General features: G+C 52.5%; 9 protein-coding genes across 9 annotated transcripts; 5 read left to right on the top strand and 4 right to left on the bottom strand.

Annotated features, from left to right (window-relative positions):
- Positions 1 to 117: 117 nt before the first annotated feature.
- Positions 118 to 1551, bottom strand: AYL99_06584 (hypothetical protein; the record flags this gene model as incomplete). The annotated part of the gene is made up of 1 exon (XM_018838093.1): positions 118 to 1551. The coding sequence occupies one exon, from the start codon at positions 1549 to 1551 to the stop codon at positions 118 to 120; it is 1434 nt and encodes a 477-aa protein (XP_018692653.1).
- Positions 1552 to 2822: 1271 nt separating this feature from the next.
- AYL99_06585 (hypothetical protein) lies at positions 2823 to 4146 on the top strand (the record flags this gene model as incomplete). The annotated part of the gene is made up of 3 exons (XM_018838094.1): positions 2823 to 3053; positions 3218 to 3611; positions 3728 to 4146. 3 exons carry the CDS (start codon positions 2823 to 2825, stop codon positions 4144 to 4146), a joined length of 1044 nt encoding a protein of 347 aa, XP_018692654.1.
- Positions 4147 to 4376: 230 nt separating this feature from the next.
- AYL99_06586 (hypothetical protein) lies at positions 4377 to 5450 on the bottom strand (the record flags this gene model as incomplete). The annotated part of the gene is made up of 2 exons (XM_018838095.1): positions 4377 to 4588; positions 4652 to 5450. 2 exons carry the CDS (start codon positions 5448 to 5450, stop codon positions 4377 to 4379), a joined length of 1011 nt encoding a protein of 336 aa, XP_018692655.1.
- Positions 5451 to 6239: 789 nt separating this feature from the next.
- Positions 6240 to 7558, bottom strand: AYL99_06587 (hypothetical protein; the record flags this gene model as incomplete). Its single annotated transcript, XM_018838096.1, has 4 exons — positions 6240 to 6691; positions 6754 to 7014; positions 7116 to 7235; positions 7285 to 7558. The coding sequence occupies 4 exons, from the start codon at positions 7556 to 7558 to the stop codon at positions 6240 to 6242; spliced, it is 1107 nt and encodes a 368-aa protein (XP_018692656.1).
- Positions 7559 to 9268: 1710 nt separating this feature from the next.
- Positions 9269 to 11477, top strand: AYL99_06588 (hypothetical protein; the record flags this gene model as incomplete). Its single annotated transcript, XM_018838097.1, has 8 exons — positions 9269 to 9394; positions 9447 to 9537; positions 9595 to 9660; positions 9714 to 10024; positions 10079 to 10215; positions 10269 to 11191; positions 11281 to 11330; positions 11385 to 11477. 8 exons carry the CDS (start codon positions 9269 to 9271, stop codon positions 11475 to 11477), a joined length of 1797 nt encoding a protein of 598 aa, XP_018692657.1.
- A 404-nt stretch (positions 11478 to 11881) lies between these two features.
- On the top strand, positions 11882 to 13337 carry AYL99_06589 (hypothetical protein; the record flags this gene model as incomplete). Its single annotated transcript, XM_018838098.1, has 4 exons — positions 11882 to 11926; positions 11983 to 12752; positions 12809 to 12952; positions 13076 to 13337. 4 exons carry the CDS (start codon positions 11882 to 11884, stop codon positions 13335 to 13337), a joined length of 1221 nt encoding a protein of 406 aa, XP_018692658.1.
- Positions 13338 to 14257: 920 nt separating this feature from the next.
- On the top strand, positions 14258 to 16804 carry AYL99_06590 (hypothetical protein; the record flags this gene model as incomplete). The annotated part of the gene is made up of 11 exons (XM_018838099.1): positions 14258 to 14308; positions 14365 to 14696; positions 14750 to 14884; positions 14935 to 15101; positions 15164 to 15379; positions 15432 to 15677; positions 15818 to 15968; positions 16024 to 16172; positions 16243 to 16408; positions 16473 to 16602; positions 16652 to 16804. The coding sequence occupies 11 exons, from the start codon at positions 14258 to 14260 to the stop codon at positions 16802 to 16804; spliced, it is 1896 nt and encodes a 631-aa protein (XP_018692659.1).
- A 635-nt stretch (positions 16805 to 17439) lies between these two features.
- Positions 17440 to 19034, bottom strand: AYL99_06591 (hypothetical protein; the record flags this gene model as incomplete). The annotated part of the gene is made up of 7 exons (XM_018838100.1): positions 17440 to 17615; positions 17680 to 17896; positions 17950 to 18035; positions 18135 to 18293; positions 18345 to 18623; positions 18670 to 18851; positions 18907 to 19034. 7 exons carry the CDS (start codon positions 19032 to 19034, stop codon positions 17440 to 17442), a joined length of 1227 nt encoding a protein of 408 aa, XP_018692660.1.
- A 1371-nt stretch (positions 19035 to 20405) lies between these two features.
- Positions 20406 to 21847, top strand: AYL99_06592 (hypothetical protein; the record flags this gene model as incomplete). Its single annotated transcript, XM_018838101.1, has 7 exons — positions 20406 to 20486; positions 20552 to 20634; positions 20717 to 20858; positions 20930 to 20965; positions 21052 to 21511; positions 21614 to 21754; positions 21807 to 21847. 7 exons carry the CDS (start codon positions 20406 to 20408, stop codon positions 21845 to 21847), a joined length of 984 nt encoding a protein of 327 aa, XP_018692661.1.
- Between the last annotated feature and the right edge of the window lie 9 nt (positions 21848 to 21856).

Consider the following 21856-nt stretch of genomic DNA (forward strand, 5'->3'; position numbering starts at 1 on the left):
TACATGTCGCTTCCTAACTGTTGGATACCAAAACGACACCGTAGGCGCAAGGATTTTGATTCTCATGTCGTCGTCTCGTTGGAGTGGGTTCTCTAAGGCCATGCCCAATGCATTCTATTACTCGCCCTCAGAGCTCGAAGTCTCGTGGGCTTGTGAGCCAGCCTCATTGCCCGTCGTTTGTTGGGCCTCCAGTTCCTCCAGCCGACTCTCCTCCCCTTTCGTACCACCCTTCCAACCCACAGGGACCCCATCATCTGTAAATCTCGCCCATTCGAACCAGCCACATCCCTCACCACCGCTGGGCTTATTGCCAACCTGACACATCCACATGTATCGACCCCTGTTAGCCTTCTGTTTCTGTACTGTTTTCAAAACACAAGGGACCCCGCATCTGCACTTTGGCGTGTGCTTGGGGCGGAATTCTTCTCGATACCACCTATAGGTGATGTTGATGCGTTTGTTCCCCGCGACAGGATGAGGCACGACCGTAAGGGCCGGCGCGATGCTGTGCTTCCACTCCTCCTGCATCTCGGCATGCATCACAAGGAGAGAGTTGTGTGGGAGATGGATGGCAATTTGGCCCGACACGTCTGCCGCAGACGAAATGCTCTCAGAATTGTCATTTTGGTCAGGGTCGTCCTTGGGCACGATTTTCCGGACGCGAAACTCCCTTGCAACTCCGAGACTCAAGCTCCCTATGATGGCCCGGGGCCCAAGATAGGAGAGTTGGTCAGAGTGATAGCCCACATGTTGCGCGCCACCATCATAACAATTGACGAAGGCGGCGTTGGGCTTCCATATCTGAGGTGACTGATATTTCAGTTTCTTCCCGTCCGGATAGAAGTCGCGGATCCGCGTAGTAATTTCCTTGTTAACAGCATCGCGAACAAGACCGCTGACTTGCTTCATGACGGGCAAAATCTGCCTGATATCACTCAGGTCATTGCCATTGTAATAATACTCGCTTCTCTGTCGCTCGATGTCTGCCAAGCTGTCGACGTAAAAACATGCCGTGTGCGGGGACTTGACGACATTGTCGAAGATCTTGAACTGAATGGATTCGTAGCTGGGGACTTCAGCAAGGAGCTCTTCCAGCAGGGCGTTTGCGAGATGGGAGGGCAGGAAATTGTGGATGATGGAACAGGGTGTGTGGTTTGCGATGTCTTGTGGCGTGTAGAGGTGGAGAGTTTTGCCCTTCCTAGTCAGCGGTTGTTGCCCTGTTGATTTCGAAGGACTCTTGTTCTCTGGCGCGTACGGCAGACCTGTCTGCATACTGGCACCGATCATTCGTCGCTTCGGTGGCGGGCCGGCATCCTGCCCAGCAGTCGAGAGTGCTTTGGTGGCAGCGTGCACGGAGCCGTCACAGCCAAGCAGGACTTCCAACAAGTCATCCTGAGATGTGTTTGGGTACAGAGAAGAAAGGATTGCCAGTTTGACATCAGTCGATTCCTCGTCCTCCTCGCCGGTTGGTGGTATGGGGTCAGGTTTGGGTGCCAGGTCGCTCTGTGGCAGAGACGCGCGACGTCGTTTGCGCAAGATGAACGCGTCCATGGTCGGTGTGTCCTCGACTGGGGGCCATCGTACACAGTAGCAACCCGGGGCGACCTTTGAAGTATGGGATGCAGGGCGCAGGCTGTCCAAAGTATAATGCCTCAGGGATTGAAATTCTTAGTAAACTCGAATACGCGCTGTCATTTGATGCACTCACCCACTCGGCGCCGCTTTTAAGGATCGCTCACCTCCCACACAGGGACATCGTATTAAGAATCTAAAAGCTACTAAAGTGAATCCTGTCACAAACAGAGCAGAAGAGCACGTGACTCGCAGGGGAGAAGCATCCCTATGCGCCACTGTAGCTCAGGAGGAAGAGCGGAGTAAAGGGACTCCTCGGACGACCCTAAGCCGTTTAGGCTTACCAAGCCTATATGAGAAAAGGTACGCTTCCCGCACCCGGGAAGCTTTCTTCTCTTGAGCTTTGAGTCTTGTTGTTACTGTACGTAAAGGATACTTGTTACCACGGAATCTATCTATCGCTGAGTACTGCCTATCTTCAATAAGACATCCTTGACAGCTTATCTGCGTAGAGATAGTTTCAGTGAAACTCTTCATCTGCAGAGTAAGGTTCTCGTTGAGGTGTGGCATCTCTGATTTGAGGCTCGTCATCTCCAATTCAAGGCGTGTGAATTTTGAGTCTGCTTTTGACTCCTGCTGCTGTAGGCTTCCAACGAGGTTTGTCACTTCTGATTCCGTCGCCGTTAACTCTTTGTTAAAGTAGTTGAGCTTGTCATCGAGAGGTAGGCTAGATCAAGCGGTAGAGCCGGTGTCCTTATCACCGCCAGAAAGCGAACCTATAGACCTGTTAATAGATTTACGATCGAAGTTGAGTGATGTATCTTACGCGTTGTTGTCTGGAAGGTACGGGTTTGGGATAATAGAGAGGTATTCTATGTAGAATATGTAACTCGTAGGAGAATGCTACTTCGTCTAAGGACGAAAGCTTAACGCAGCATCTTGAGGATGCTATTTAGAGAGGATTTCGAAGTGGCATTGAGTAGACTGAGGGTGATGGTTGGAAAGGTGAGGGTAGTTGTAAAGGTGAGGGTAGTTGTAAAGGTGAGGGTAGTTGTAAAGGTGAGGGTAGTTGTAAAGGTGAGGGTGAGGAAGGTCATCTCGGTATTTAATAGATTTTGGCCAAGACGGCAGGTGGGGTGGAGTATAGGGCAGCATCACCCACGTCCCAAAGAAGGGTAACCTGGGCGTGAAATCACCTTCTCTTGGCTAACCTTTCTCAACCTCCACTGTAATAATAACAGGCGTTAACTATGCCATGGGCAAAGTCCTCGAGTGCGGCGGCTTCTGCTGCAAGCCAAAGTCCCGATCAGCCATGGCAGGACAACTTTGATGTCTTGACCCTCGACCCGGGGTCTAAAGTTACGCCTATATCGGTCGCAGCCCATTTCCTCTACGAACACACTCGTCCAGACGTACTACTGGGCCCCGGCGGTGCCACGCTGCTGGACGAGACTCAGTACGAGCAGATCGATGAGCGGACAGTGCGTACGTATCTCGGGGGCCAAGTTTGCCCCCGAACCAGAAGGAGAGTACACCGTCAAGCTCGAGGGCGCGCGGAATGGCGGCTTCCACACAATCTTCATCGGAGCCTTGCGCGACCCGATACTAATCTCCCAACTCGACCCCTGGATTGGGTGGATTCAAGGATGCCGCAAGGGAGAAGTTTCCCGACTTTCCCTGGGATCTAAAGATTCACACCTATAGGGTCAACGGTGTGATGGGTCATCTAGAGCCGGACGACCGCCTACCCAAGGAAGTGGGCATCGCAGGACAGGTCCGGGCGGAGACGCAAGATCAGGCCAACCAGGTCGCCAGCATGGTCAAGTTCTACTTTACCCATGCTGCGTATCCCGGCCAGGTCGCCACGGGGGGCACCTTTGCCTGGCCGTTCACCCCGTCTGAGGTACCCATGGGCCCGTCCCCCGAATTCTGCGTTTATCACCTTATGCACAAGACAGATCCGCTCGAATCATTCCCTGTCCGCGTATACACCGTTGAGGGATATAATTCGTTTGTCAGGAAGGAAGTGTCTGGTTCAGGTGAGTGTCGTATGCCGTTTCTAACAGAGTAGAAGGAAGAAAAGATCGGTGGTGATGTCCCCAAGTTCCCCAACCATATCAAACTGGTGTAACTGACCCGAGGATGCCTACTCCAGCAGCAATTCCATTCAAGTCTTTGCCGTCACGAGGAACAACGGCGGGCGCCAGTAAGCTCAAAGCCCTGGTGGGGGATCCGGCGAAAAGGTACTATCTCACCCCGGAACCGGTGCTGGGGACGTGTTACCTCGGCGACGTGGCGACGGTGGTCCGCAGCAAAAACGCCGGGCCATACCAACTGACCTTTGACGTTATGTTCCCAAGTCAGCGGGTCTATGAGAAGGTGAAAAGCATGGGACTGCTGTCGGCCGAGACGATGGCCAGGTTGTACCGGATCCCGCTTGAGCGAGTGGTGACGTCCATGTACTTTGACCAGGCGATGGCATACAAGGCGACTATCACTCGGACTGCAGCGTCAGGGGGTTCAGAGAGACAGACACGCATGCCTCCCAGCAACATGTGCAGTTGTTGTACCTGAGCTTGCCGTTGGCCAGGCAGGACTAGACTTCTCGCGTGAATGGGCTTCGCTCACCCTTCAGGGCTATGCTGCACACGGCAAAACAAAGATGGTTTTCGGTCGGTGATCTAGGTAGCCTTCTCGTAGAATTTTCCTTATGTGGACCGTCACAGAGCAGGTATATCATCTATGATCTCTCAGATACTACAGTCCCAGGACTAACTTTCTATCAACTTTCTCATGACCCATCCTCAATCGCTGGCATGGTGGCCGTTCGACTGACCGCTCGTCTGCGAGATAATCGCGTCGCGGAGCAGCTTCTTCAGCTCCTCGCCGTCACGGAAGAAGATGCGTAGGCTTTCATTGATCTTTTCCGTCGCCATCGCATCCATGAAAAGGTCGAGTCTGAACCTCGCTTCGTCTTGCAGATATCCAGAAGACGCCTTGTGAGGATCAAGATGATCTAAAGAGAAAAGGTCAGTTTGACGGCCCGCACAAGTCACAATGCGAACGATGAGTGACTGACTATTCTTAGCAAGTAGACGAGGTTTGACCTCGTAGTCTGCATTCTTCAGCTCCTCGAGCACCGTGACGTGGATGGTCATGAGATCGACGCCCGCGAGATGGACGCACTCGTCAATACTGCGCAGACTGGCTGCCATGATCTCGGTCTTGACTCCCGACGCCTTGTAGTACCGGAAGATGTCCGACACCAGCTGGACGCCCGGGTCTTTGGGCCCGGTGTAGTCTTTACCCGGGAAATACTTCTGAAACCAGTCCATGGTGCGCCCCACGAAGGGCGAGATCACCGACGCCCCGGCCTCGGCGGCAAGCTTCGCCTGGACCATCGAGAACAGCACCGTCATGTTGCAGTGGATGCCCTCGCGCTCGAGCACCCGGCACGCCTGCAGCCCTTCCCACGTGGACGCGATCTTGATCAGCACCCGCTGCCGGCCGACGCCGCGTGTCTCGTACAGGCGGACCATGTCCCGCGCGGCGGCGACGGTCCTGTCGCGGTCGAACGAGTACGCCGCGTCGACCTCGGTGGACACGCGGCCCGGGAGGCGCTGGAGGATCTCCGCGCCAAAGGACACCATCAGGTGCAGCATGGCGTGCTGGACCCGGCCTTCGAGGTCTGGTGCTTGGGAGATGCCGTAGGCCGCTGCGGCGGGTATCGTGTGGGTGTACTTTTGCAGCTTGACCGCGTTCAGGATATGCGAGGGATTGGTCGTGCCATCTTGCGGCGAGTACTGGCTGATCGTTTCGAAGTCGCCCGTGTCACATACTATCGTAGTATATTTCCGCAATTGCTCAAGCGTAGACATCACGAAACGGCAGGCAGAATCGATACGAGGTCCAGAGAAATGGCTCGCCTTGACAAGATCCGTATATCTTGGGCTACGCAGAGCAGAGCAGAGCAGAGCAGAGCAGAGCAGAGTAGAGTTGAGTTGAGTTGAGTAGAGTAGAGTACAGTAGAGTAGAGTGGAGTACAGTAGAGTAGAGCAGAATAGGGAGATATTGTATATAATAGCATCTTTTCTTATATCCCGTCCATGTCCATTCGGAATAGCAATCAACTTTCAGCCGGATCCGGTATAATCGCCATGAGAGGGAGTCAGAGAATACCGACAAGGCTAGCCCCTGAGATGGGCGGTATCGCCGGCTCCGGGGGCAGCACAAGGGTCTGGGTGATAAGGAAGGTGTTCCCTTCTCCGACAAGACCGGGTCCATCTGACTCTTCCCGCCTCAACTGTGCCGCGGGTGTTACTCCAAGCGGAAACATTACAGGATAGTATCGGTGCGGTGTGATAGGATAGACGAGGCCTCAGAGTATCATAGTGGACAAGGGAGCGACTCCTCTATCCAAATACTCCTAGTTATCCCGCAGGGCATCGTGGCTCTCGTTCCTTTCCCGCGGAAGAGGGCTGGTGCACTTCAGCAACCCTTTCATTATGAAAAAGTATTTAGAGTAAGGGAGAGAGGTGAGAGAGGTGAGAGAGATACTTCCTATTCACAATTTACTTTTCTCGGCTTGTGTACTTTTTTGGGAGTTAACCAACTTCTCATACTTGTTATATAGTACGACGTATGCTCCTAGGTCAACTTCGCTTCCTTCATATTGCTCCATTCCCCCCGAACATGGACATATCGTATGACATTGAATTCCCCAACTCAAGCAGGGTCCAGTTCCCAAAAATTGAACCCCCGGAAAGCCAATCCAGGTTTTCGAGTTCGGGATTCGAAGAGTCTATGCATTCAGTGTGCTGTATGGCACCGCCGTCTTCGCTTGAGTTAACGGGTGCCTGCATCTCAAGGGGAGGATTATGTTGTCTGCCACTTTGCATCGACGCGCCGCGTTTCGGCTCCTCGACTGGCCAAGTGGCAAGTCTTTGCTGCCATGGCAACCGCTCCTCCGCCGATCTCTCAAGCATTCTCCGAACCTGAAGCACAAGGCTTTGGTAAGGGTGCATCTCCAATAAGCCAAGGACAGACCTGACCTGCCTCTCCGTCTGAGCCTTGTCCAGATGGCCCGGCCACCTGTTTGCGAGTTGGAGGGCTAAGACCACTGCAGAGCCGTCAGCAACTTTTCCGAGGCAAATGAAACAAGTGGTCTTGGAGATTACTGACGTGAGAATGTAAGCATCAAGGCAGAATATGTTGGCGCCCAGCGGAAGTGCCACCTGTAGGACTTGGAACGAGATACGACGTCGAGCTGGTCTGATATGGTCTCGGCTGTCCGGCGGACAACTTCCTCCATAACCGCCAGACATGGTGTATTCGCGTTCTTGTGTAATCGACCGAGAATTGTGCAGCAGATGGTGATTCTTGAATAGTTCTTTTGAGTGAGTAAGCTGATTCGATTAAGTGAGTCTTCGTCTACGTTGTATGCTAAATCCGGTCAGCGTATTCCTCCAGCCCCCCCAGATAGGGCGAACGGAGCAGATCTAAACAGTCTTTGTGTCCAATGTTGCGGCGGGAACGAGAAATACCTTTGAATCGGGTGTCCCAGTATTGGAACCATTCTTGAGCCTTCTGTTCGAACTCTTGCAGCACACTCTGAGAAATGGTGGACACCGACGTGGCACTTTCGACTCTAGATTGGATATCACCTGGGAGGACATGTCAAATATCTCACCGAGAGAACACGCCGCGACTTACTGCGGAGCTGAACAATCTCAATCGTAGATATAAACCTCATGTCGCTTGGGTATGAGACAGGAAGGTCCAAATAGGGCCTCAATAAGGCTTTGTCGAGTTCGCGAATGCGTGGTTTCCTTGCGGTGCCAACTGCAAGCTCACGCTCGATGTGATATAAGATGCACCACGTACGGGCCTTGCGGCTGCCAATGTGGAAGTTCCGTCTTTCGGTTGTCAAGGGGTCCTCACCGACCAACTCATGAAGTGCACAATCCAAGCCCAATTCCAGCGCCATTTGGTGAGCGTGGCCAATGGCAAGCCAGCTTTTCTCTGCATTTGCTGCAAGCAGTATCATTGCCTGCACGGTCTCAAGCGTTGGATGCTCGAAGATGCTGTCGAATACCCAACGGCGCGCTTCTTGCAGACAAGCCTCTCGTACTTTTGTTTGCAGGTCTGTAGAAGCTCCGTGTAGGATATGGGATGTCTGTTTCAGAGCAATGGATAAAATGGCGATGAGGCAAAAAGGCGAACGAGTTCGTAGAGAGTCGAAAGTATCTACTATGGGGTCAAACATTGGAATATATGGGTTACCGCCTTCAAAATAGCTGGGTTGAGAAAACAAAATTAATGTGGACACCTTGACGGAGGAGCACAGAATGCTTACGATGCGAAGAGAAATCGTGCCTGGCTTTCATCCTTGAATAGTTCTGACACTATGTCGGATGTTTCATCAGAAGGAGGTGCCAACATTCCCATTGATTCTGGCCAGGCTTGACCACGCTGGATGCCGCTAGCGTCGTGGCTCACAGACCGAAGAGCGACATCTGAATGAGGAGACGTTGATTCCATGGATTGAACGGCGGTAACAGGGGCATTCAAATGGTGATAATGCATGTAGTCAGCCTCGGATTCTGCCCTGGAAGGAGCTTGATTGCGAGAAGCAGATCTCCCCGCACCCACTCGCCCTCGCATGGTGTGGTCATCGTCCCGGACATGAAGAGGGGCCCTGAATGCTGGAGTAGACGGATTAGGTCCTCCTTCGTTGTTGCCGAGTTGACAGGGGCGAGAAATATCTGTTGGATCCTCTTGCTGCTGGCTCTGCGTAGGAGTCGAAGATGGTGAGATGAGAGGCCGAGTGGTTTCATTCTGGTCCAAGCTGGGCTCATCGGCGGGCTGGTTAGACGAAACTGGAGTTCGCAGAGAATGCGAATGATCGACCTGGCTTTCCTTTGCAATTCTGGAGACAGACTTCAGCTCTTCTCTCAATTGCTGGATTTCGCCTTCCAGTTCCACCAGTCTAACAAAACCGACGAGGTTAGCGTAACCCAGCTAGATTTGGTGGAGGACGTTGGACATGCTTTCTTTTCTGAGCCCCGCTTACGATGCCGGGCGCCGCTGCCTTCCTATCTTCGAAAATGCATGGCAGCCCTGCATTGGTGCAGCGAGGACAGGGAGACTCCGGACTTCCTGTGCACCTCATTTTTTGTCGCCGGCAAGTCCGGCATGCTTTGAGCCTGCGCCGAGGGGCTAGATCCAGAGGCATTTCTGGCACATTTTGCGCTGACCGAATATTCTGTTCCATACTGCTGAAAGATAGTGATGTTGCTCTTTGTCCCTGTTCAGCGATGTTCAGTAAGCTACTGGTCAAGGGTGGAATAAAAGACGCAGGGCCGATGGAATAAAACCCCCATTCGGACAACATGATATTGTTTGGAGGTTGGGTTTCCCCCGCAAGGCTTGGCCCGGTAAACCAACATGGCCGGATTATAGAGACCCTCCCGGACCCGGTCTTGTGTTTTCCGGTGTCTCTGCCGCGAGACATCGGCTGGTCCAGCATCTGCTTGTCCTTTTCCAAAAGCCGGGGCCCCATGGGACACAGTTCTCCAGCAGTCCTTGACTGGCACCTCGGGTATAAGTAGACGAGGCGACTCAGCGAATGGACAGGCGGAGAATCTCTTCACGTTAGACATACATATCTCAATTGGGAGACAGCAAAGAAATCGCCATGAATATTGACAAAATGCAGGATGCCCCTCTCAAACGTCAAGAGGTGGTCTTGGAGCACGAAGAGACCGTTGGCGAGGTTCACTTGGTGAACCCTCTTCAGAGCCAGGCAATCGACCAGGTCGTGGTGAGTGTATACCATATACAACCTTTATATGACAATACTCAGTAGATTGCAGACCAATGCCACTACTTTCGCCGCTCAGCATGGTTTGGAAGAGTATACACAGGCACTGCAGAAAGGAGCCCTGCTTGCTCAACATCATGGCGGTTTGTCACCAAAGTCTTGACCAAGATGGCACAGTTTTTGACTGTCTTCTGGCGCAGCCTTCAACAACCTCGAAGCTCTAACCGCGGAAGAGCGGAATATCTTGCAGCGAGAAGCAGAGCACAGTGAGTGTGAGCGTTTGGGTGTTGGATGGAGCATATCGCTGACAGGCCCATAGAATGGCATCACCCCTCCGCGCTCTATCGGTTGATCATACTCTGCAGCATTGCAGCTGCTGTGAACGGCATGGATTTGGTTTCTATTAACGGTGCAAATATCTTTTTCCCCAAGCAATTTGGTATTGACGGGCCTGGGCGACAAACCTGGATCCTGGGCCTTGTCAATAGCGCTCCATACTTCTGCTGCACCGTGTTCAGTGTGTGGCTCACCGCTCCGCTCAATCGCCGATGGGGAAGACGAGGTGTCATGTTTGTGACTGCCTTCTTCTGCTTCGCTGCCTGCATCTGGTCCGCGTGCACAAATACATGGGTATGACTGTCATCCTCGAGGAATATGTGGAACTCAACTAACGCCTTACTCTAGTGGCATCTCATGATAGCACGGATCTTTCTTGGAATTGGCCTGGGCCCGAAAAGCGCAACATTGAGCGTCTATGCGGCCGAGTGTGCTCCTGCCAGGATCAGAGGTGCTCTGACAATGTGCTGGCAGATCTGGGTAGCGTAGGTCCCTTTTCCCTCGTCACGATCCACGAAGGTTATCTCACTCTCGGTAGCTTCGGAATTATGCTCGGAACTGCCTGCAACATCGCATTCTACCATGTCCCTGACCGCAGTGGCATTGTTGGACTGAACTGGCGTCTTATGCTCGGCATCGCCGGACTCCCAGCGCTTGTCGTTATGGCAGTTGTTTACACCAACCCTGAGTCGCCAAGGTGGCTCATGCTCAAAGGCCGCTATCGGGAGGCCTTCAAGAGCCTCCAGGCGCTTCGCGGCTCGGATATTCAAGCCGCTCGGGACCTTTACTACATTCATGTTCTCCTCGAAGAAGAATCCAAATATCAAGCCCACCAAAAGAACGTCCCCATTATACAGCTGTTTACAATTCGCAGGAATCGCAACGCTGTCATCGGGTCCAGCCTGGTAATGTTTGCGCAGCAGTACTGCGGCATTAACGTTATGTCCTACTACTCTACGAATATCTTCTCGCAGGCTGGCGCCAGTCCATCACACGCTCTTCTTGCATCATGGGGGTTTGGAATGCTGAACTTCATCTTTGCATTCCCCGCAGTGAGGACCATTGACACTTTTGGACGCCGGAAACTCCTGCTCTGCACCTTTCCGCTAATGACGATCTTCCTATTGATGGCTGCTGGGGGATTCTATGCTACCGATTCAACGACGAAGATGGCCGTTGTCGCCGTGGGGGTCTACCTCTACGTAATCGCCTACAGTCCGGGAGAGGGACCTGTACCGTTCGTCTACTCTGCCGAGGCCTTTCCACTGGCTGTCCGAGACGTTGGAATGAGCTTTGCAGTCTTCGTCTGTTGGGGCTTCAACTCGATTGTTGGTTTGACCTTTCCATCCATCTTGGACAAGTTCACCCCACCTGGAGCATTTTTCTGGTATGCAGGCTGGAACGCGCTTCTGACCGTGGCGATTTATCTCTTTCTTCCCGAGACGAAGGCCTTGTCCTTGGGTACGTTTGGATCCCCCACCTTCTTTACTGATCCGAAATAGCGTGCCTTTAATTCCATGGCGACACTGACGCTTGACGCCTCATTACAGAAGAGTTAGACGTGGTTTTCGACATGCCAATGGCTACTCACGCGGCCTTCGTAAGAAGCACCTTCATTTATTGTCTTAGCTTCCATTGCTGACAAAGAGAATAGCATATCCGCGCCATACCTAGCAATTTCAGGAGATATATCCTCCGACAAGACGTCCCGAAGAAGACGCTGTACTCATTCGAGGAAGAAAAGTAGGGAAGGGCGAGTTGCAAAGCTTTGGAAGTTGGAATGGTTACTCCGGGCCCTCAGTCTGGATCTCCACTACCTTCCACAGCCTTGAGCAAATGGTTCACCAGCTATGAAGAGGAGAGGGAATCGTAAACTAGTGTTGAAAGAACCTTCGTTGTGTAGCAATGATTTGAGTCTGCATCGAACATGTTCGGACTTGGCTAAGTTGGAAGGGCGGTCGAATGCCCGGCTGTGAGAGTTTCCATTGACCGGCTCCGAACTTTTCCGGCGTCGTTGGGCGTACGCCACCGAGTTTTGAACTGCTGTCCGCTTTTAAAAGTGCCACATCCAAGAGTCCTCGTTGAATTTGATATCGCGAAAGAAACAAGAGGCTTTGAAATTTACACGCATTCCTCCCAAAAAAGCCCAGCATGTCAGAGGCCACCAAGAAATTCCATGTTCTCTACATTGGAGCAGTACGCAAGGTCTTTCGATATCAGACTTCAGGACTGAGATTTTTTTCTGGATATAGGGAAACATCACTTTCGGCAATGACAATGTTCTTTGGAACCATTCGCTACGGATCGAGACATACCTGGGTGCACAGCTCGAGGTCGTTGGAATCGTCGATCCTTCAGTGGAACGTGTCAAACAGGTCCTCCTTCAGAAGTCCGGGTCCGCAGCGGCGGCCTGCTACGCGAAAACAAAGCACTTTATGACCTTGAGAGAGGCCCAGGAGCAGTTGATTGACACAGCAACCCTGCCAGATCTCATTTTGTTAGCCACTCCTCCTCATTTTCGAGGAACCACACAGCCTGGTCGCGACCTGGAAGTCCAAGTCGTCTCTGCTTTCGGGCCCGCACCGGGGCTGTTCGTTGAAAAGCCGGTATCAACGGCGCGACCCGTCCAAGTCTGGCCAGTCGCCAAACTAGTTCAGCAGTCAGGCAACAAGATTGCGGTCGGCTATATGCTTCGATACCTCAAGGTCGTGCAGAAAGCGATGTCTATTATACGCGACAACAACATAAAGGTTATGGCTGTTAACGCTCGATACAGCATGGCTTACTCCAAAGTGCGAAAGACGGACTGGTGGGACAAGGCAAAACAGTGCGGACCTATTGTTGAGCAAGCAACCCATTTCTGCGATCTCTGTCGATATCTTGGTGGAGAGGTTGATCTCGACACGGTCAGGGCTTGCGCGTTGGAACACTATGAGCCGGCTGGGAAGTTATCGAGCATGCTTGTGGACGAGTCCCAAATACCTGTTGAGGAGCGCATTCCTCGCGTAACAGCAGCATTTTGGTATGCCCCAAAAGGAGAATAGGATTTTCGAGCGACAGCTGGCTAACTGAAGGCAGGAAATACCAAGGTGGTGCAGTGGGATCACTTATGCATATAGTCGCACTGCACGGTATTCGATACTCTAACGAGATCGTCGTTGCCGGAGACGGCTTCCAGCTTCGCCTGGTTGATCTCTACAGCACCCCAACACTTTACGTTAGGTAAGTTGCCATGAACAAGACTGAATGGACTGGCATTTAGCGTGAGGCTCACGTCAGAGCCATAGCTCCATACGAGATCTATGAATTTGAAGGACCTGCTAACGTCAAATGCTTTCTTAACAGGACCCCAGCCTCGGAGCAAGAAGAGTCGTTCACCTTTCTCAATGACGATCCGTTCTATTCGGAGTTTGCAGGCCTGTTAGGGTCCCTCGGAGCTGTTCCTTGCCAGGAAGCTGCAAACGGTATGGACAGCACTAAACAGGGCGTCCCGACTGCCTCGGCTGAAATCCTGTCCTCATACGAAGATGCATGCAAGACTTACGAGTTTACATGGAGGATCCGAGACGAAAGTGAGAAGTCAAGCGCGGAGTTTCGCCAAAATTGATCTCTTCCATGCTGCAACAACATAATCTGAGACTCTTCGCTCCATGGACAATGATCTAGATTTCTCGATTCGTAACTTCTGTGCATTAATCTCAACCGTGGCTCAATATTTCCCCATTGGCTTAAGGAGACCCTCACGTTCCTGTATAAGCAGTTCTCTCCGGTAATTGGTCAACAGGCTGTTATGGTCAGACTCTGCTACCAGGAAATAAGCGGGCCATACTGTTCGAAACATCAGGCGGGTGCTTTGAATAATCCCTAGGTATGCGTCTCTTAGTCGTAGAGTGACCGATGATGGGCGGGTTGACCGGCCATGCCTTCTCCCACTCCTTGACAGCCCCATCCCAGGATTTGTTCCAAAGCTTGAATCCAAATGTTGGCGGCCATCATCATTGCATCCCGTCGTGAGTAGCCGAAGCAACATTTCTGTCGTCCTCGGAAACCTCTTGGCCGGCAAAGTCAGCCACGCAGTATCGAGAATGTCTGCGTTGCCACTAGTTATTCCCCACTTGGACCGGAAATGCGTCTAAAGCGGCACCGGCGGACCGCTTGTGGGGAGTGTAGTGGGGACATGACCGCCGCTAATACGAACATGGAAGGTTGCAGAGCTGTGGATTCCATACCACGTATCAGGGCATACAGCCAGGCGCAATTTGTTTTTCACGGAGTGCCGCGGACGTGGTCAGAGTCTCACGCAACCCCAACTGTTCTACCCCGTGGGGTCTGAACTATCCATCCGTCTGGAATCAACTGAGTCGGCTTTTGGGAAGTAGACAAGCTTGCGACCACAAGCATAAAATGCACTCTCAGTCCCGCCCGAGGCTCATGACTGTTCTTGACCCAAACCACCTTCCCACTATCTCTCGAAAAACCCCATCGCCCTGATTGAAGTCTTCATCTTCAGGGCACCTGCAATTCAAGATGACCGAGAAACTTGCGTCTGCGAAGGTCGAGCTTGCCTCTCACGATGAGGTGGGGCATACTTCGTCGACAGGGCACATTGCCGTCGAGACTATCAGGGAAAACAGCACGGCGAGGTACGCAGATCGAACACCATTACTTTGCTCAGCGATATCATGCTAACCCGCATGCACAAACTGGTCAACCCTCTGGCTGGAATTGCGAAAGATGGTCTGATGCGGCAAGTGGAACGCTTTGCCACGGACAAGGACCTCCTCGACATCCTACCGCTCCTGCAGAAAGGTGCATACGTTGCTCAAGCCGCAGTGCCACTGGCAGAAATCGAAGAGCTCGATCCGGATGAGCTCGAGGGACTGCAGCACGAGCTCACGCACAGGTGGGCCCACCCATTCGCCCTATATGCCACCGTGTTTGTCTGTTCGATCGGAGCAGCGGTACAGTAAGTTTCACAGAAATCTCGGACTAAACGACACAAGGCTGATGCACTAAAAGGGGCTGGGATCAAACGGGCTCAAACGGGGCCAATTTGACGTTCCCCGTCGAATTTGGCATCGCGTCTGGCTCCAGTAGGGATAACTGGCTGATCGGCTTGGTCAACGCTGCTCCCTATATCTCTTCTGCTATCTTGTAAGTTGGAGCATTTGCATCGTGCAGCCTAGCGTGCTGACGCCGCGAAGGGGATGCTGGCTGTCTGATCCGTTTAACGATCTCCTGGGCCGTCGTGGAGCAACTTTTATGGCGGCGGTTTTCTGCATCTTGACACCTATCGGCGGTGCACTCTCGCAAAACTGGCACCAGCTCCTCGTGACTAGGCTCCTCATGGGGTTTGGAATGGGCCTCAAAGGTAAAGACTCTGATCAACATTTTGTCCCACAATAAGGTCGATAGACTTACGCTTTCGGACAGCTGCGACGATTCCCATGTACGCCGCAGAGAATTCTCCGGCCGTCATTCGAGGTGCCCTAGTCATGGGCTGGCAGATGTGGACGGCTTTCGGCATCTTTCTCGGGTTTGCCGCCAATCTCGTGGTCTACCGGGTCGGCAAAATTGCGTGGAGGCTTCAGATTGGGTCTGCTTTTATCCCAGCCGTCCCGCTCGCCCTCCTCGTCTTCTTCTGTCCAGGTATGGTTGTCCTTGGAGTGCCTTCCTGGCTATCTGCTAATGGGACCTCCAGAGTCTCCACGTTGGCTGATGAAGAAGAATCGGTACCGAAACGCGTTTGAGTCGCTCTGCCGACTGCGAAAACATAGAATACAAGCAGCGCGCGACCTCTACTACGTCCATGCTCAGCTCGTCATCGAATACGAGATGGCGGCTGCGTCGACGTACGCTATTAGACTCCGCGAACTCGTCACGGTCCCTCGTATTCGACGAAGCGCCATAGCAGCCTTGGTCGTCTTTATGGGCCAGCAATTCTGCGGTACGTTCAAGTCTTCTGACAAAGATCACGCAACAGGTTTAGATGTTATGAATGTTCTGTTCTTGCTAAGGCTACCCATTCCATGACATCCTCTAGCAGAGACAGTCCCGATTTCTGAGGCTAACCTCCCTCTCTCGTAGGGATGAATATCATTGCCTTTTACTCGTCGACGGTCTTTGTCCAAGCTGGTGCCTCCGAGCACACCGCACTACTTACTTCGCTGGGCTACGGTGTCATCAACTTCGCGTTTGCCATCCCCGCAATCTTTCTCATTGACAGGTTCGGTCGGAGGTAAGACTGGTCAATCTTTTACGAAGGTGATAACCAATTGACTCGTGGGTGCCAGATCTTTACTTCTCTCGACCTTCCCACATATGGCATGGACGCTCCTCGCCGCGGGCTTTTGCTTCTACATTCCAGAGTCCAGCAAGGCGCATGTTGGCATGATTGCCTTCTTCATCTACGCATTCACCGCTCTTTACTCGGTTGGTCAAGGTAAGATCCCCCCACCTTGTCGATATTCTCGCATGTTGGGCGGCGACAGGACTGATGGTGATCGCGATAGGGCCGGTGGCTTTCGTGTACTCTGCGGAAGCCTTCCCATTGTCACACAGGGAGATCGGCAACAGCTGGGCCGTGTCGGCGACGTTTGCCCTGTCCTCGGCTCTCTCGTTGACGTTTCCCCTGATGTTGAGCAAATTCACCGCGACAGGTGCATTCGGTTTCTACGCGTATGGTTCAAGCCCCTAACGTCCCTTGCAGAGTCTTTTTGTGCTGACGGCGACATCCATCTAGTGGCATGAACTTGTTTGTCTTCATTCTGATGTTCCTCTTCGTCCCAGACACCAGTGGCTACACCCTGGAAGAGCTCGACTACGTCTTTGCGGTGCCGACGAGACGATTCATCAGCTATCAAGTTAGTAAGGTGCGTATATCTCGCAGCATGTCAAGCTTCCATTTCTCATTCGTTTTAGGTCTTACCATGGGCGTTAAGACGGTACCTCTTCTTCCGGCGTGGGGAGCACTTGGAACCCTTGTACCGTTTTGAGCGCAGCGATCAACACGGCTCGGGGTGCTACACTGAGAGAAAGATCGAGCCAGGGTCCAAGATAAGTAGCGTGGCCTGAGCCCAGTCAAGGAAAGGCCCTGGCTAGAGTCGCGCAGGTTTTGGGGCTGGTTCCCACTTTTCTTGTTCAGGCTGCGGAGAGTTGTTGCGAGGGACAGCGGAGTGACTCGTTTGACCAGAACATGTCACCGATAGCCTGCGAGGTGTCACGGGGTGCCTGGCTGGCGGTGACATGACGAGATTTACTTCATTACTTGCGAATTCTAGGCGCGGAGGAACAGGATCGCCAGAGGCCGAAAAACCTCTGGGCAATGCCGTCTCTGGAATCCCAAGCTGCGCAGACCGCGTGCCATCTCATTCAAGATACAAGGGACGCATTTCACTTTTTATGCTCAGCAAGTCGAAGCAGAGGTGGCAAATGGGTCAGTGGCCAAGTCTTTGGCCAATGCTTTGTTTCCGTATTGACAGGAAGATAATATCATGCCGGTCTCGCCGACGGACCGTTTCTTGAACTTTTGCAACCCAACTGTGTGTGACTTTCTTTTCCTGTGGACATCCGTCGCTCGCCCAGCCTAGGAAGGATTATGGACGTCTTGATAGTGTGTGCTTTTTTTTCATTTTTTTTTTCACTTCGCTCGCTGTCCTTCCTTCCGTCTCATCTTCAGAGTGTCACCGAGCCCCATTTCGCGTCGAATATCATGTCCCAATGAGCATCGCAACGGCAGGATCCAACCACCTCCACAGGTGGAGACCGGAAATGCCTTTTTCAAGCTGGAACGGGTCAATAACGGGCTCCTTGAGTTCCTCGACGCCGGCAACAGTGATCCTGAGGATACTGTTGTATGTGGAGTTGTTCAGACTTTCTCCGTGAGCTGGAGAGCAGTCAGCCGTGGCAGTTTCGCCTAGAGAACAGTGATAACACGGGTATGGACTCACAGAGGCCAACAACTCGAACTCTCCAAGCACCTCGATTCTTCTCAATCCTACACACCATCCCGCCACTGCAGCCGAAGAAGCTAGCAATATTGCATTCCCGCGCTTCGGTCAGCTTGCCACTTCCGTACACTGATCCACAGATATTCGCCCCTTGCTTAGCCATGACTGGGCCGAACGCAACACTTCGGGTGCTCGTTATGAACGTCTCTTCATAATGCTAGCAGTTAAGTCAGCGCAGAGCACATTTGTTGGACTGGGGATGTAATTTACAGGTAGGGGTCCTAGGAGGGACTTTGGAGAGTAGTCATTTCTGACCTCTTGACCCATGAACTCGTAAGTATCTTGGACATTTGCTGCTGCCCCAATGGGTTTGAGTATGTATGACAGCTCCGTGTCACGTATGTCTTTTTTGGAACCTGGGTACTATGCAGTGAAGTAGTTCGAGGACGACACACTGTTACCGGGCGATAGGGGTTCCAACGATCTAGGGTCGATGGAGTGCACCGGGTGGCGAGATGTGTATTTGCTTCCGGCGGCTTCAGAGTTCAAGACAAAGATAGCAAGGTCTGAGGCTCTGCAAACCTTCAACAAGTGGACATGGTACGCTGGTCCCACTGCTGAGAGTTAGCAGCGTGTTATAACAGTCTGATCATCAGCCGACTCACCATCCCTCTCCCCACGTCGGCGTGAGACTCTCGCCGTCGAAACACGTGCTGTCGCCAGACTTGGGTTGCGCAGCCGTCGCTCTGTCTCGTCCACATTCGTGTCGGCGTGAATGTCCAGAAGATGAGCACAAGTCACGAACTTGTCCCCACTCAGCCAGAAACCTGACATTGTCACCTCTTTGTGGCTCAGCGTGCCCGAGTCATTGGATTTGGGATACACATCGCAATACAACTTGCTAGCGGCGAGCGCAAATTGGCCGATACAATCCAGAGCCTTGACTGATCAGCATGTGTTCTGTAGATAGCTATAGAATCGTACTATTACAGCTATTCATCTCCCCCAGTGTGGTGGATCCCTTGCTTCCTTCTTCCTCCATGTCAGATATGGCCAGCATCAGCAATAAGGGAGAGGGGGAACTGTTATTCGCAAGAGTAGAGAAGAAGCATATATAGACGACGGTCACCTTGAGCTGAATGTGAGCCAGTTCTGCGTTGATGGAGTAGTACCTGTCACTGGCAATATGTCGTTTGAAGCAGGTCCCTATTTTGGAACTCGGCCCACCTGCTCTTTGGAGTCAAAAAGTCATGAAGGGCCGCCGCTTTTATTGCGATGCCCTTCCAAGAGTCGTTCCTTTCGTCGCCTATCACGCCCAGGTCTAGCTTCTTCATAGCCATTGTCATCATGTCCATTTTGTCGAAGCTAATATCCTTCTTCCTTCGAGCTCGGCTCTAGTTAGGCAAGAAGCGCTTTGGGTACTTAGGATCCCTCGTGGTCAGGGTTAGCAGCGATCGAATCATCAAAGGTCCCTGTCCCTCAGCGGAACTTGAAGGCTTGAGATATGTCGCGAAACACACCTCTATACCTGTGCCTGAGGTCCATCGAGCTTATCGAGTCGACGGACGCCTCTACATCGAGATGGAATATATCCAAGGCGACACTCTACAAGCGTTATGGGCAGGCGACGTCCTATCGAGTGATGAGAAGTAGGCCATTATTCGACAGATAGCTAATTACATTGAGCAACTTCGACAGCTCGACCCGCCACAATAGGGAGTCGTTACCTTATCAGAACTTGGACAATGTTTCGACGTCCGAGTAGGGTATCGCCCCTTTGGCCCTTTCAACAACATTAATTCGTTCCATTCGTTTCTGCATGGCAATATCCCGCTCGAGAACTGTTCCCAAGTCTTCGGCGAAGTTATCACGCGGTTTCATACCCGCCAATACAGAACCTGCTTCGCTCCCGCCGATATCTACCCTCGTAATCTGATCGTGCGCAACTGCAAGATTGTTGCCGTCATTGATTGGCAATTCACCGGATGGTATCCGGAATATTGGGAATACACAAAGGCGCACTATGCATATTGCAATGCGGACTGGCGGGTCAGGTTTGAGGAAGGCGTAACTTGATGCGACGACGAGTTGGTTGTAGAACGCGCTCTATGGCAACAATTAGATGAACCAGGAATGTTGTACAGTTAGAATCTGGCAATCTGCAGTCCGTTCTGCAGGATTCGCGGGTACTCATACCAAGGCATCGCCCTCGAAAAGCACTTTTTGGGTAGGGAAACTTTCCAAGCCACTCCCTCATCATATTGCTGACCTTTCTCATAAGTCGTTGAAATCGACTACTGTCCGCATAAAGGCGCAGAACACCATGAAGGACTGCATCAACTGACGTTCGAGAAATCCCCTTCAGTTTGGGGCTCCCGGAGATTTTTGAGAGATATTGCCGCAATCAAGGGATCCGGCAACCCGAAAAGGCCGGACGCCGGGACGCCTTGGGAACAAACCTGGCTCAGCCCAAATTTGATACTTGTGTGTGCCCGGCCGAGGTCGTGTACTGAAGAAGTCGGAAACAGTTCGAGCAATGCACATGACTTTGCATGCCTTTACGCGACACGAATTCCCGACATTTGGGAGTTTAGTGTCTCAAAAGTCTTTTGGCATCTACTTTATATCGGGGTGCCTATTTCGACCCAAACGCACATAACGCCGTACGTTTCTTCGCTTTCGGTTTCTTCGCTTTCGGCCGCAGCCATTGACTCCGGACTGCAAATATGTTACCGCTTCGCAAAGACCTAGTCCCTCGCAAGGGCCAACCGCCTGGAGCTGCTTGGATCTGGGGCGAGGAAGACGAGGTTCGGAAACCATCGTCTATCACCAACTTCAGAGGCTCGTACTAACTGAATTATCCGCAACACAGCTCGGGCGGCTCAATCTCCTTACACCCGAAAGGATTCTGAATGCAATGAAGGAGGCGACACAGGGCCGAGTCGTGAACCTCAAGTAAGTCTCGTTGGCTAACGCCAGTGAGGGATACTTCTTCCCTTGGCCAACCCTTGTTGACTGTGATATGGATCACACACAGTCTCCCCTTGGATCAGCCCTCTCCACCCATGTACGGACGGGCTGCCTTTGAGCACAGACTTACGCAGGTTGCGCCTCATGCCTTTGACGAAGTCTATGTGGTCAATCCACAGTCAAGTTCACAGTGGGACGGATTCCATCATGTGAGTCCCATGGACGCTGAGCCTGTTACCTGGGGCGATACAGACGAGCTAACCCGCTGATGGCTTACTAGTTCTGTCATGTCCCGTCTGGCTATTTTTACAACCAGGTGAGCTTCAGAGATCCCGGGACCAAGGGGAGAGGGAAGGCAGGGCCTCCATCAAGTCGCACATTCTTACCAGGATATTACCCTAGGTGTCCGCCAGAGATATATACAAGGGCGGTCCGAAGCTCGGCGTGCAGGCGTGGGCTACACATGGCATCGCCGGCCGCGGTGTGCTGCTCGACTTCGGCAGGTACGCCCAAGCCAACGGTCTTCAAGTCAAATACTTTGACAACTACAAGATCTCCCACCAGACCCTGGTCGAGGTGGCAGCCAGTCAAGGCATGAACCTGAAGCCCGAGAGCGTCGGCGGCGATATTCGCGTCGGGGACATTCTCCTCGTCCGCACGGGATTCCTGGAGCACGAGTCGTCCTTAAGCGACGAGCAAAAGGCGAAGATGCACCTCCGGCGGCACGAATTCACGCCCGACGACGGCCAACGCTACATCGGGCTCGAGCAGAGCGAAGAAATGCTCGACTTTCTGCACGATTCGTACTTTGCCGCCGTGGCCGGAGACCAGCCTGGATTTGAGGCCATGCCGTCGGACGCTGGTATGTTATTGTTTGAGGGGGTTTTCAAAATGATCCCGGCTGTTTTGCGATGACACAGCTGCGAAGAGGATTCATGGCTGACAGGTTGAATCATACACAAAGGCTTCTACCTGCACGAACACCTCCTGGCGCTCTGGGGCTGTCCGATCGGCGAACTCTGGGACCTCGACGCTCTTGCCTCCTGCTGCGCGGCCGACAAGAAATGGACCTTTTTCTTGGCCAGTGCTCCCAATAATGTCCGAGGTAATAGATCATTCTCACCAAGTCGAGTGGTAATCTTAACTGACAAAATTAGGCGGTGTTGGTAGTATGGCCAATGCGATCGCCATATTGTGAGGGACAAAA

This window comes from Fonsecaea erecta, assembly GCF_001651985.1.
Source record: "Fonsecaea erecta strain CBS 125763 chromosome Unknown Scaff5, whole genome shotgun sequence".
Lineage (NCBI taxonomy): Eukaryota > Fungi > Ascomycota > Eurotiomycetes > Chaetothyriales > Herpotrichiellaceae > Fonsecaea > Fonsecaea erecta.